The sequence below is a fragment of the Artemia franciscana genome, chromosome 1, assembly GCF_032884065.1.
Source record: "Artemia franciscana chromosome 1, ASM3288406v1, whole genome shotgun sequence".
NCBI classification, from domain to species: Eukaryota; Metazoa; Arthropoda; class Branchiopoda; order Anostraca; family Artemiidae; genus Artemia; species Artemia franciscana.
In genome coordinates, this window is record NC_088863.1 from 9,539,130 (window position 1) to 9,554,033 (window position 14,904).

A 14,904-nucleotide genomic window follows, 5' to 3' on the forward strand; every position below is an offset into this window, starting at 1 on the left:
TCACGGTTTTTTCCCTTCTATATGAATATTTTTCAGATAATTCACTATTTTTGTAAATTTGATGCAGATGCACTTATTTTTTTAAACTTGTGAAGTATTTTGATTCAAAAGGGAATAGAGGTCATCCAGTCAATGGTTTGCAACAACATCCTTAGTAGATCGCTAGATCCATACCCCAACCAATGGTGTAATTTTGACAAAATCTTGGGGGTGGAGCAAAGTTGGAGCCAGCTTTCCCAAATCTGGAAAAGACAGATAAAACTGAAAATTGAGTCATATAGCAATAAAAAAGCAATACTAAAGAAAACTGACCCGCTTCTGTGGATGCTTGAATTATGCAGTCAACAACCTCACAAACTTACCAAAGTCTTTACCAGGGCCTGACCTACTGAGTAAGCGTGTTCTACGCAAACAGAAAGTGGCAAACGCGGTGCGTCAGGCAGTTCGACCAAAATTCAAGGAAGACTTAGTCGACATGTTGAAAAGTACCAATTTTCTATAACCGTGGATGAAACCACGTACGTGTATGCTGATAAACAGCTGGCGATTTGTGTCACTTTTGCTTATGGTGCTTTAGAGACAAAGTTTGATATGCTCGATATATTTTCTTGCCCAGACAGTAATGCAGAAGGGATATTTGGCAAACTAAGCCAATGTTTGCAAGCACTGGAAAAGGAAGGCGTTGACTTACGGATCTGGGTCGGCTTTTGTGCAGACACAACTTGCTCTGTGATGGGCTGTTGTCATAGTTTGTCAACGCTCACCACAACCATATATCTTCGAGTTGTGGCAGTGAAGTGCTCGTGCCATCTTGCCCATTTGTGCGCTCAATATGCCTGCAAAAAGCTGCCTAAAGGACTTGAGGATTTTTGCTGAACTGTAACTTCAAATTTTAGGCACAGTGCCAAGCGAATACATGTATACGAGCAATTTCAAATATTCACCTGAATTCCTGAAAGAAAGTTTGTTGCTCTTGCTCCTTCACGGCGGCTTTTTTTCAACAGACTCCAAGAGGCCTGTTGGAGCAATGAGACGCCTTGAATTTTTACTGGATGGAATTAGCAGTCAAAGACCTGTCGCATGGTAACGACCAGTTTTTATCGACGTTAAGGAATCCCTATAAGCAGATACTGATGAAGTTAGTAGAATATGCTCTTGCAATATTCAAAGAATTTAATACGCTTTTTCAGAGTGGGGCGCTCATTTTTTTCAAGTTGGAAAAAAAAGTAGAATCTGTAGAGAAGACATTATGTATAAATTTCCTTGCTGCTTCTTACCCAAAGCTTGACCAAGTGCATCTTGGGTTGAACGCCAAAGTCGCCTTTCAAATTTGATGTCTGATACCCAGTTCGTCAAAAGCAGCGAAAAAGTCGAGTAAGAGTCGAGTAAAAAAGTCGGTCGAAAAAGAGTATGACCAGGTAATACTACAAAGAAGCAATAACACAAACTCAGAAAAGATTCCATTTGAAGGTGAAATATGCAAGTTTTTTGAGCTTGTGAATCCGTCTTTTGCTCTTCCAGGAGAAGCTAAAACTTGCAACCTTTTTTCACATCTTTTGGACTTCCTTCGTGAAAAAATGCAAGCATTGAAAGGGAGTACCGAAAATGGGCTTTAGCATTCACCGCAGATGGCATGGATTGTGAAAGTGTTGACCAAGTTCTGTTCTGGAAATTTGCCGTAAGTGTAAAAACACCTACTGGTCGTAAGAAGTTCGAAAAAGCTTTGAAAGTAGCCAAATTTTAATTCTGTTTGTAATTTCCAATGCCTCAGTAGACAGAAAATCGATTAAGACTGAAAAGTGCAATCGGCTAGCCAGTGTAACCTTTAGAACCACTCATCAGACGAAGTGCGGACTAAAATGAAAAAAGCGGTCACAGCCACACGGTCATTGACGATTTGCTTAAAAAACGTTTGAGGCGGGTTCAATCCAGCGTGACAGCGTCAGAATGCTAAAGCCGATGTTTCCTCTTCAGATTTGAAATGTGAAGCAATGTTTTGAAGTGATTTATAGCTGGAAGAATTTGAAATATTTTTTGGTTCTATCACATTTGGCTTAGCAAGCCAGTATGTTATCCGATTTTATCCCAATCGATTTCTGTGTCGGTCTTACAATTAGAGTAATTTATTTGACAAAATCCTTATGTGAGCCTCGGAAAATCTAATTTCTTATTCAATTTCTTCAAGCAATTCATGCATAAACTACTTATTTTCTACTTATATTTGAAACTGTCTCTACTTCCAATCTATTTATTTTTGGGCTCGTCTACTTCTTTCTACATCAAGCCGAATGAAAACACTGGAGCAGGGCTTTACGAGACATAGTTTCTGCAGAAGATTGGAAAAACTGGAAAACATTTTACCGTCTTTTCGACTTCTGCTGGTTGGTTGTACAAGAAAAGTCTTTGTTAGGAGAGGGGGGGGGTGTATTAACATCAAAAATTACATTTTGATCCTAATGCTTGAGAAGTAAATGTATCGAAAATCACTTGGCTAAGGAAAACTCCGTTTTTAGAAATCTTACTAACCTTCGGCAATTCACAAAATAAGAACTCAAGCAGGGAGACACGTAGGTGGTGGGCCTCTGCCCCCTCCCCAAAATCCTAGATTGTTTCCCAATTCCCGCTTATCTCTATCTGAGATCAGGGGGTATTTTTTAAATCAGTTTTTCAAGAAAACTAAAAAAAAACTCACTTTGGTAGAATCGCAAGTAGGATGCTGCTAAACGAAGAATAGACGTTTTGTCCAATTTGCGCGGAGCCTGTGCAACTGTTGGGACAAGGGCGCTCAACTCGTTGATAAAACCATTCAGCTTGTCCCGTCTCTGCTTCTCCGCAATATTGCGCATTAAACGACTGGAACTAAAAAAAGGAAGCATTCAATATTTTGTTTTACTCCAGAGTTAGCATGTTCTATCAAACAGTTCGTGGTGACAACTGTAGTAAGAAGCGACTCGGCTTAATAGTAACCGAAAGTGTAAAAAACGGAATTTTTATACTAATATACATCAAAAGAATCGAACATGCTGATTTTAAATATACAAATTTCATCGAGCTCAGTTATACCCATCAAAAGTTATGAGACTGAGAAAATGTGTCTTATTTTCGAAAAAAGAAGGAAATACCCCCCTAAGAGTCATAGAATCTTAACGAAATTTACACCATCAGATTCAGCGTATCAGAGAACCCTGCTGTAGAGGTTTCAAGCTCCTCTCAGAAAAAATATAGAATTTTGTATTTTTTGCCAGAAGAAAGATAATAGATGCGTGGTTTATTTGTTTTTTTTTCCCAGGGGTGATTGTATCGACCCAGTAATTCTAATATGGTGCGAGAGGGAACAATTTAATGCAAGTTAAAAGCTCTAGTGCCCTTTCAAAGTGACCTAAAAATTGGAGGGCAACTAGGCACCCTCCCATGTTCATTTAATCCCAAAGTCGATGGATCAAAATTTTGAGACAACTAATTTGTTCAGCATAGTCAAAAAATCTGATAACTATGTTTTTGAGGACGACTTAATCCCCAACAGTCCCTGGGGAAGGGCTGCAAGTTATGAACTTTGCCATTTCTTTACATATAGTATTAGTTATTGGGAAGTAAACAGACATTTTAAGGGGGTATTTTTATGTCAGTGAGGGGGGTCGGAAGGAGGGGGTTACGTGAGACTATCTTCCCATGGAGGAATTTATCATGGGGGAAGAGAATTTCATGAATGGGGCGCTAAATTTTCCAGCATTATTTAAAAAAAAGCGATGAAAAATTAAATAAAAAACAAGTTATTTAACCTGAAAGTAAGGATCAATATTAAAACTTAAAACGAACAATAATTTATTACAGATATAAGAGGGTTCGTTCCCTCCTCAATGCCTCGTTCTTTACGCCAAAGTATTTTAGTAATTTCAAAAGAGCTATTTATTCTAATTAAACGGACTTTGTGGTTAAGGGGTCATTCTTAAAGAATTGGAACAAAATTTGAACTTTAGCGTGAAAAGCGAGGTACTGACAAGGGGGGCGAACCACCTTGTATACGTAATAAAAGTATTCGAATATAGAAGTTCGTTACGTAAGTTAATTTGTAAGTTGCGTATATTTATTGCTAATAAAAACGTTCGTAAATGAAATTAAAAGTTCTAGTGGCCTTTTTAATTAACCATAAAATTTGGAGGGCAACTACGCCCCCTCCCCCACCCCTTTTTGTTCAAAATCGTCCGATCAAAACTTTGAGAAAGTGATTTAGCCAAAAAAAAGTAAACTTAATATGCAAATTTCGTTTTCATTATTCATGTAGCCTATGGCATGCCAAAATCATAACCTGCATTAATTCAAAAAGGTTCAGAATTAAATAAAAAAAAAGATTTTTTTTACTGAAAGTAAGGAACGACATTAAAACTTAAAACGAACAGAAATTATTCCGTATATGAAACGGGCTGTCCCCTCCTCAACACTTCGGTCTTTACGCTAAAGTTTGACTCTTTCTCACAACTCTACTTTTTAAAACAATAAAAAACTTTGGCGTAAAGAGTGGGACATGAGAAGAATGGGACTTTGGCGAAAAGAGTGGGTCATCGTATCGACCAAGTGGTCCTAGAGTGTTGCAAGAGGGCTCATTCTAACGGAAATGAAAAGTTCTAGTGCCCTTTTTAAGTGACCAAAAAAATTGGAGGGCACCTAGGCCCCCTCCCACGCTCATTTTTTTCCCAAAGTCAACGGATCAAAATTTTGAGATAGCCATTTTGTTCCGCAGAGTCGAAAAATATAATGACTATGTCTTTGGGGATGACTTACCCCCCCCCACAGTCCCTGGGGGAGGGGCTGCAAGTTACAAACATTGACCAATGTTTACATACAGTAATGGTTATTGGGAAGTGTACCGACGTTTTCAGGGGGATTTGTTTGTTTGGGTGTAGGGTTCAGGGGAGGGGGCTATATGGGAGGATCTTCCCTTGGAGGAATATTTCACGGGGGAAGAGAAATTCAATAAAAAGGGCGCAGGATTTTCTAGCATTACTATTTAAAAAAAACAATGAAAATATAAACATGAAAAAGTTTTTTCAATTGAAAGTAAGGAGAAGCATTAAAACTTAAAACGAACAGAGATTATTACGCATATGAGGGGTTCTAAAAATACTTTAGCATAAAGAGCGAGGTATTTAGGAGGAAATAAATACTTCGCTCTTTATGCTAAATTATTTTTAGTAATTTCAACTATTTATTCTACGGCCTTTCTGATTCAGGGGTCATTCTTAAAGAATTGGGACAAAACTTAAGATTTAGTGTGAAGAGCGAGGTATTAACGAGGGGACGAATCCCCTCATATATTTAATCAAAAATATAAGAATACTAGCTGTTGGGGTGGCGCTTCGCGCCACCCCAACACCTAGTTGGAGGGGCACTTCGCCACCCCCCCAAACCCCCCCCCCCGCGCGCGTAAGTCGTTACGCGCCATTGTAGTTGTGTCCCTGTGTCCCACCTGTGAATATATATATATATATATATATATATATATATATATATATATATATATATATATATATATATATATATATATATATATATATATATATATATATATATATATATATATATATATATATATATATATATATAAATAAGTTGTCTGTGTGTGGATCTGTGGATGGATCAGGTGACGTCATGTTTGTTCGCATATGACGTCTGAATTATTTCACACTAATACAAAAGAAGAAAAAAACTAAAAAAGGTAAAAACTACAAAAAAAAACTAAAAAGAAAAAAAAAACTAAAAAAGCTAAAAAACTAAAAAAAACTAAAAAAAGGTAAAAATCTAATAACTAAAAAAAAACTGAAAAAAATAAAAAAAAGGCAAAAACTACAAAAAAAAATAAAAACTAATAAAAAAAACTAAAAAAGCTAAAAAACTAAAAAAACTAAAAAAAACTAAAAAAAGGTAAAAAACTAAAAAAAACTAAAAACTAAAAAAGAAAAAAACTAAAAAAAAGGAAAAAACTGAAAAATAAAAGAGAAAAAGAAAACTAAAAAAATATGAATAAATATATATAAAAATAAGTTGTTTGTGGGTTATGTCTGTCTGTCTGTCTGTCGAGTGACGTCGTGTTTGTCCGCATATGACGTCTGAGTTATTTCACACTAATAAAAAAGAAGAAAAAAAACTAAAAAAGGTAAAAACTACAAAAAAAAACTAAAAAGAAAAAAAAACTAAAAAAGCTAAAAAACTAAAAAAAACTAAAAAAAGGTAAAAAACTAAAAACTAAAAAAAAACTGAAAAAACTAAAAAAAGGCAAAAACTAAAAAAAAACTAAAAACTAATAAAAAAAACTAAAAAAGCTAAAAAACTAAAAAAACTAAAAAAACAAAAAAAAAGGTAAAAAACAAAAAAAAACTAAAAACTAAAAAAGAAAAAAACTAAAAAAAAGGAAAAAACTGAAAAATAAGAGAAAAAGAAAACTAAAAAAATATTAATAAATATAAAAAACTAGCTGTTGGGGTGGCGCTTCGCGCCACCCCAACACCTAGTTGGTGGGGGCGCTTCGCGCCCCCCCAAGCCCCCCCGCGCGCGTAAGTCGTTACGCGCCATAATAGTTACGCGCCATTGTAGTTGTGTCCCTATGTCCCACCTGTGAATATAGATAGATATATATATATGGTTTTAACTACGTAAAACTTGCGAATATACAACATTCTTTGCTGTCCCATTGTCTTTGCATATAAATAGATTGTCAGGTTTACCGACTCTTGAACATGCAACATATAATGGTCCATGGGAAAACAATCTGTATTCAGATCTATACCTCATGATTCTAATGATTGCCCTTGAGCTTTGTTGATGGTGATTGCTAATCGACCATTCCCTGTCCCGGTGTCCCGGTCGTCATTTACATCCCCCTGTTTCCCCCGGTGTCCCCGTTGTAGTTGTGTCCCTGTGTCCCGGTCGTCATTTATATTCCCTGTGTCCCGGGTCCCGGTCGTCATTTGTATCCCGGTGTCCCGGTCTGTATATACATTCGTTTTTTAGTTTTGTTTTTCTCCTTTATTTTTTTCCTTTTTTTTTCTTTTTTAGCTTATTTAGATTTTTAGATTTTTTAGTTTTTTTATTAGTTTTTAGTTTTTTTTTCTTTTTAGTTTTTTTGTCCCGGTCGTCATTTATATCCCCCTGTTTCCCCCGGTGTCCCCGTTGTAGTTGTGTCCCTGTGTCCCGGTCGTCATTTATATTCCCTGTGTCCCGGGTCCCGGTCGTCATTTGTATCCCGGTGTCCCGGTCTGTATATACATTCGTTTTTTAGTTTTGTTTTTCTCCTTTATTTTTTTCCTTTTTTTTTCTTTTTTAGCTTATTTAGATTTTTAGATTTTTTAGTTTTTTTATTAGTTTTTAGTTTTTTTTTCTTTTTAGTTTTTTTGTCCCGGTCGTCATTTATATCCCCCTGTTTCCCCCGGGTCGTCATTTATACTCCCTGTGTCCCGGTGCTTTGTTGATTGCTAATCGAACATTCCTTTTGTCCTGGTCGCTTTCTCTTTGAGTGTCGTCATTTATTTTTTTCTTTTTTAGTTCTTTTAGTTTTTACCTTTTTTAGTTTTTTTTAGTTTTTAGTTTTTTTAGTTTTTTACCTTTTTTTAGTTTTTTTAGTTTTTTTTAGTTTTTTAGCTTTTTTATTTTTTTTATTAGTTTTTAGTTTTTTTTGTAGTTTTTGCCTTTTTTTTCTCTTTGAGTGTCGTCATTTATTAGTTTTTTCCTTTTTTTTTTTAGTTTTTTATTGGTTTTTACCTTTATTTTAGCTTATTTTTCAGTTTTTTCCTTTTTTTTAGTTTTTTTTATTTTTTATTTTTTTTAGTTTTTTACCTTTTTTTAGTTTTTTTAGTTTTTTAGCTTTTTTACTTTTTTTATTAGTTTTTAGTTTTTTTTGTAGTTTTTGCCTTTTTTTAGTTTTTTCAGTTTTTTTTTTTAGTTTTTTATTGGTTTTTACCTTTATAGTTTTTTTAGTTTTTTAGCTTTTTTATTTTTTTTATTAGTTTTTAGTTTTTTTTGTAGTTTTTGCCTTTTTTTAGTTTTTTCAGTTTTGACGTCACCTGATCCAGTTTTTTCAGGTGACGTCACCTGACACATCCATCCATCCATCCATCCACAGACAACTTATTTTTATATATATAGATATAAATATAATATAAATTAGCAATCAACAAAGCACCGAGACACAAATGACGACCGGGACACAGGGAGTATAAATGACGACCAGGACATAAGTAAAAAAAAAAAACTAAAAAAACTAAAAAAATGGTAAAAACTACAAAAAAACTAAACTACAAATGTCCCACCTGACAATCTATTTATATACACAGACAATGGGACAGCAAAGAATGTTGTATATTCGCAAGTTTTACGTAGTTAAAAACATATATATATATATATGTATATATATATATATATATATATATATATATATATATATATATATACATATATATATATATATATATATATATATATATATATATATATATATATATATATATATATATATATATATATATATGTTTTTAACTACGTAAAACTTGCGAATATACAACATTCTTTGCTGTCCCATTGTCTGTGTATATAAATAGATTGTCAGGTGGGACATTTGTAGTTTAGTTTTTTTGTAGTTTTTACCATTTTTATATATATATATATATATATATATATATATATATATATATATATATATATATATATATATATATATATATATATATATATATATATATATATATATATATTCACAGGTGGGACATAGGGACACAACTACAATGGCGCGTAACTAATATGGCGCGTAACGACTTACGCGCGCAGGGGGGCTTGGGGGGGCGCGAAGCGCCCCCACCAACTAGGTGTTGGGGTGGCGCGAAGCACCACCCCAACAGCTAGTATATATATATATGTTTTTAACTACGTAAAACATGCGAATATACAACATTCTTCGCTGTCCCATTGTCTGTGCATATAAATAGATTGTCAGGTTTACTGACTCTTGAACATGCAACATATAATTGTCCATGGGAAAAACAATCCGTATTCAGATCTATACCTCATTATTCTAATGATGTGTCCCTGTGTCCCGGTCGTCATTTATATTCCCTGTGTCCCGGTCGTCATTTGTGTCCCGATATTCCAGTTTGTAATTTCTCTTTAAGTGTCCCGGTCGTCATTTATATTCCCTGTGTCCTATCCCACCTGTGCCCCCGGCGTCCCCGCTGTAGTTGTGTCCCTATGTCCCGGTCGTCATTTATATTCCCTGTGTCCCGGTCGTGATTTGTGTCCGGGTGTCCCAGTCTGTAATTTCTCTGTGAGGTTCCCGGTCGTCATTTATATTCCCTGTGTCCCGGTCGTCATTTGTGTCCCGGTGTCCCGGTATGTAATTTCATCAGTTGACAAACATGACGTCAGTCGACAAACAACTTCATGACGCATACAGCTCAATCCTTACAATGACGTCAGTCGACAAACATGACGTCAGTCGACACACAAACATGACGTCACTCGACACACACACACACACACACAGACAACTTATTTATATATATATATATATATATATATATATATATATATATATATATATATATATATATATATATATATATACAATTTGTTACGTATGTTAATTCTTAAGTTACGTATATTTTTTACTGATAAAAACGTTCGTTAAAAATCAAAAGTTCTAGTTGCCTTTTTAAGTATCCGAAAAATTGGAGGGCAACTAGGCCTCCTTCACCACCCCTTATTTCTCAAAATCGTCTGATCAAAACTAAGAGAAAGCCATTTAGCCAAAAAAAGAATTAATATGCAAATTTCATTTTAATAATTTATGTACGGAGAGCCAAAATCAGACATGCACTAATTCAAAAACTTTTAGAAAGTAAATAAAAAAAAACAAGTTTTTTGAAATGAAAGTAAGGAGCGACATTAAAACTTAAAACGAACAGAAATTACTACGTATATGAAAGGGGCTTTTCCTCCTCGACACCCCGCTCCTTGCGCTAAAGTTTGATTCTTTCTCGCAACTCTACTTTTTAAAACAATAAAAAACTTTAGGGTAAAGAGTGGGGCGTCGAGGAGGAAAAAGCCCTTTCATATACGGAATAATTTCTGTTCGTTTTAAGTTTTAATGTCGCTCCTTACTTTCATTTCAAAAAACTTGTTATTTTTATTTAATCACATCTAAAGAAGATAGCAGCAATATCATGCAAAATCGATATAATATATATATATATATATATATATATATATATATATATATATATATATATATATATATATATATATATATATATATATATATATATATATATATATATATATATATATATGTGTGTAATATATATATACATATATATATATATATATATATATATAATAGCTGTTTCGCGCCACCCCAACACCTAGTTGGTGGGGCGCTTCGCGCCCCCCCCCAAGCCCCCCCGCGCGCGTAAGTCGTTACGCGCCATATTAGTTACGCGCCATTGTAGTTGTGTCCCTGTGTCCCACCTGTGAATAGAGATAGATATAAATATATGTTTTTAACTACGTAAAACATGCTAATATACAACATTCTTCGCTGTCCCATTGTCTGTGCATATAAATAGATTGTCAGGTTTACTGACTCTTGAACATGCAACATATAATTGTCCATGGGAAAAACAATCCTTATTCAGATCTATACCTCATTATTCTAATGATGTGTCCCTGTGTCCCGGTCGTCATTTACATTCCCTGTGTCCCGGTCGTCATTTGTGTCCCGGTGTCCCAGTTTGTAATTTCTCTTTGAGTGTCCCGGTCGTCATTTATATTCCCTGTGTCCCGGTGTCCCGGTCGTCATTTGTGTCCCGGTCTGTAATTTCTATTCGAACAATCCCTGTGTCCCGGTCGTCATTTATATATCCCGCCTGTGCCCCCGGCGTCCCCGTTGTAGTTGTGTCCCTGTATCACGGTCGTCATTTATATTCCCTGTGTCCCGGTCGAGATTTGTGTCCGGGTGTCCCAGTCTGTAATATATATATATACATATATATATATATATATATATATATATACATATATATATATATATATATATATATATATATATATATATATATATATATATATATATATATATATATATATATATATATATATATATATATATATATATATATATATATATATATATATATATATATATACTCTTTAATACGACTGTGACTGGATGCGGTCAGTTTTTTTGAACGGAGGGGGGGGGATCTGCAACTTCTACTACTGACATAACTTCAGAAGAGCAAGAACCAGATCAGTAGCCTCATTGGGAGAGAGACACAGTGATTACCCAACCCACCCACCCCCCCAAGATTTTGAAAAATCCCTTGAAACAATATATTGCACTTTTTTAGGTATATTTGTTCAATATTATTCATTTTTTTGTTCATCTTCATTAAAAGAATTAATCCCCAAAAAGACTTTTAGGAATTGACATCACTGCACTAGCTCCAGGAATTCTCAGAGTTGATAAAAACTTTACTGCAGAAGGTTGTTGAGCCTTGTTTCAGGCCACCGAAATCCAACACGGAGTTCTACACGGGATGCTTCCTCGTCAACGCGCCGCTCTTTACGCTAAAGCTTGACTCTTTCTCTCAACTCTTCTTTTTAAAACAGCAAAAAACTTTAGAGTAAAGAGCGGCGCGTTGATGAGGAAGCAGCCCCTTTCATATACGAAGTAATTTCTCTTCTTTTTAAGTTTTAATGTCACTCCTTACTTTCAGTTAAAGAAACTTATTTTTTTATTTAATTTCTGTACGTTTTTGAATCAAAGCATGTTTTGATTTTGGCTCTCCGCAGAGGAATAGTTAAAACGAAATTTGCATATTTATTTTTTTTGGGCTAAATGGCTTTCTCATAATTTTGATCGAAAGATTTTGAAAAAAAAGAGCGGGGGAGGAAGCCTAGTTGCCCTCCTATTTTTCGGTTAATTAAAAAGGCAACTGGAACTTTTAATTTTTTACGAATCTTTTTATTAGTAAAAAATATACGTAACTTATAAATTAGCTTACGTAAAGAGCTTTTGTATTCTCATATTTTTATTACATATATGAGGGGGTTCGCCCCCTCGTCAGTACCTCGCTCTTTACACTAAAGCGTAAATTTTGTCCCAATTCATTAAGAATGACCCCTGAATCACAAAAGCCGTAGAATAGATGGTTGAAATTACTAAAAATAGTTTAGCGTAAAGAGCGGGGTATTAGGAGGAGGTGAACCCCTCATATGGGTAATAATTTCTGTTCGTTTTAAGTTTTAATGCTGCTCCTTACTTCCAGCTGAAAAAAAAACTTTTCATATTTATTTTTTCATTGTTTTTTTTTTTAATAATGCTAGTAAATCCTGCGCTTCCTTCATGGAAATTTTCTTCCTCCTACATGACAAATTCCTCGATGGAAAGTTCCTCCTGAAAACGCCTGTACACTTCCCAATAACCATTACTATATGTAAGCACTGGTCAAAGTTTGTAACTTGTAGCCCCTACCACGGGGACTGTGGGGGAGTAAGTCGTCCCCAAAGACATAGTTATAAGGTTTTTCGACTACGCTGAACAAAATGGCTATCTCAGAATTTTGATCCGTTGACTTTGGGAAAATAATTAGCGTGGGAGGGGGCCTAGGTGCCCAACAATTTTTTTGGTCACTTAAAAAGGGCACTAGAACTTTTCATTTCTGTTTGAATGGGCCCTCTCGCAACATTCTAGGACAACTGGGTCGATACGATCACTCCTGGGAAAAAAACAACAAAAAACAAACAAACGAACAAACAAATAAACGCGCATCCATGATCTTCCTTCTGGCAAAAAATACAAAATTCCACATTTTTGTAGATAGGAGCTTGAAACTTCTACAGTAGGGTTCTCCAATACGCTGAATCTGATGGTGTGATTTTCGTTAAGATTCTATGACTTTTAGGGGTGTTTCCACCTATTTTCTAAAATAACGCAAATTTTCTCAGGCTCGTAACTTTTGAGGGGGTAAGACTAAACTTTATGAACCTTATATAATTAAAATTAGCATTAAAATGCAATTCTTTTGATATAGCTATTGGTATCATTTTTTTTTTCAAAACAATAGGTATCAAAATTGGTATCCACTTTTTAGAGTTTTGGTTACTATTTAGCCGGGTCGCTCCTTACTACAGTTCGTTATCACGAACTGTTTGATACTATTCGGGCGCATTACAATGAGTAACCCGCTCAAAACACGCTTCAAACCAGGTGCCTGAAAACACAACGTTGATCTTATGAAGCGATTTTTTCTATTAAATGGACGTCCTATAGCTGATAATCATCTAGACGCCGTTTCTAGACTTTGTTAGTACCACGCCGAACTAAATTAAAAATAAAACCCTTGCAACCACTTCTATTAGATTAAGGAAAATTTTTTTTTTTTTTTTAACAGAAAGTAGAACCAACATTGAAACTTAGAATGAAAAGAGATTATTTCCTATTTGGAGGGGGCAGCCCCCTCCTCAACCCCTTGCTCTTTACGCTACAGCTTTAACTACTTTGGAGTCATTCATAAGGAATTGGGACAAAAAGCCAAACTTATTTTATGACATGTTTGATAATTATAAGCCCCTTAAGAACATCATTTTTTAAGTCAACTTTTAAAATAATAGATTCTCCCGTGTCTTCCTGACTCGAAAGTTAACTTTCAGGAGAAACTGCTACACCTTCCTTTAATTTCCATGTCTGAATTTCTTGACCCTTCAAAAAACTTTCTATTTTTTCATTAAAATGTTTGCTTTTATTCAAACTCTTTCCCTGTCCACAACTCTCTAAAAAAATTCTAATTTCGTATGGCCAAGAATATACAGCCAGGTTTGTGGTTGACTCTGGATTCTGATTAAACAAAAAAACAAGTTTTTATAAAAGAAAGTAAGGAGTGACATTAAAACATATAACGAAGAGAAATTACTCCGTATTTAAAAGGGGCTTTTCCTCCTCAACACCCCGCTCTTTACGCTAAAGTTTTTTACTGCTTTAAAATGTAGAGTTAAGAAAAAGAGTCAAACTTTAGCGTAAAGAGCGGGGCTTTGAGGAGGAAAAGCCCCTCTCAAATACGGAGTAATTTCTGTTCGTTTTAAGTTTTAGTGTCGCTCCTTACTTTCATTTAAAAAAAACTTGTTTTTTTTTTAATTTCTGGACGTTTTTGAATTAAAGCATGGTTCGATCTTGGCTCTCCGCACATAAATAATTAAAACAAAATTTGCACATTAATTTTTTGGGGTTAAATGGTTTTTTCATAGTTTTAATCGGATGATTTTGAGAAAAAAGGAGCGAGGGAGGAGGCATAGTTGCCCTCCAATTTTTTGATTACTTAAAAAGGCAACTATAACTTATAATTTTTTACGAACGTTTTCATAAGTAAAACATATACGTAACTTACGAATTAAATTACGTAGCGAACTTCTATATTCGTATGTTTTTATTGCGTATATGAGGGGGCTTACCCATCGTCGATACCTCGCTCTTTACATTAAAGCTTGAACTTTGTCCCAATTCCTTAAGAATGACCCCTGAATCAAAAAGGCCGTAGAACAAATAGTTGAAATTACTAAAAATACTTTAGCGTAAAGAGCGAGGTATTACGAGGAGGTAAACCCCTCATATGCGTTCGCTCTGTTCGCTTTAAGTTTTAATGCTGCTTCTCACTTTCAGTAGAAAAAACTTTTCATATTTATTTTTTCATTGTTTTTTAAATAATGCTAGAAAATCCTGCGCCCCCTCCATTGAAAGTCTCTTCCCCCATGGAAAGATCCTACCCGGTAACCCTCTACCCTCAAATATCTCCCCCAAACCAAAAAAATTCCCCCTTAAAACGTCTGTACACTTCCCAGTAACCATTACTATATGTAAACACAGGT

General features: G+C 34.8%; 1 protein-coding gene across 5 annotated transcripts in view; it reads right to left on the reverse strand.

Moving 5' to 3' along the window:
- LOC136025188 (basic helix-loop-helix ARNT-like protein 1) overlaps positions 1-14,904 on the reverse strand; it is a 353,837-nt gene that overhangs the window by 141,083 nt on the left and 197,850 nt on the right. For 2 of the 5 annotated variants that reach the window (XM_065700985.1, XM_065701010.1), the window contains one exon: positions 2,693-2,859. The exons of the other annotated variants lie outside the window; for them this stretch is intronic. In XM_065700985.1, coding sequence (XP_065557057.1) covers positions 2,693-2,859 — 167 coding nt within the window. The remainder of the gene's footprint in view (positions 1-2,692; positions 2,860-14,904) is intronic. 5 annotated transcript variants of the gene reach the window in all.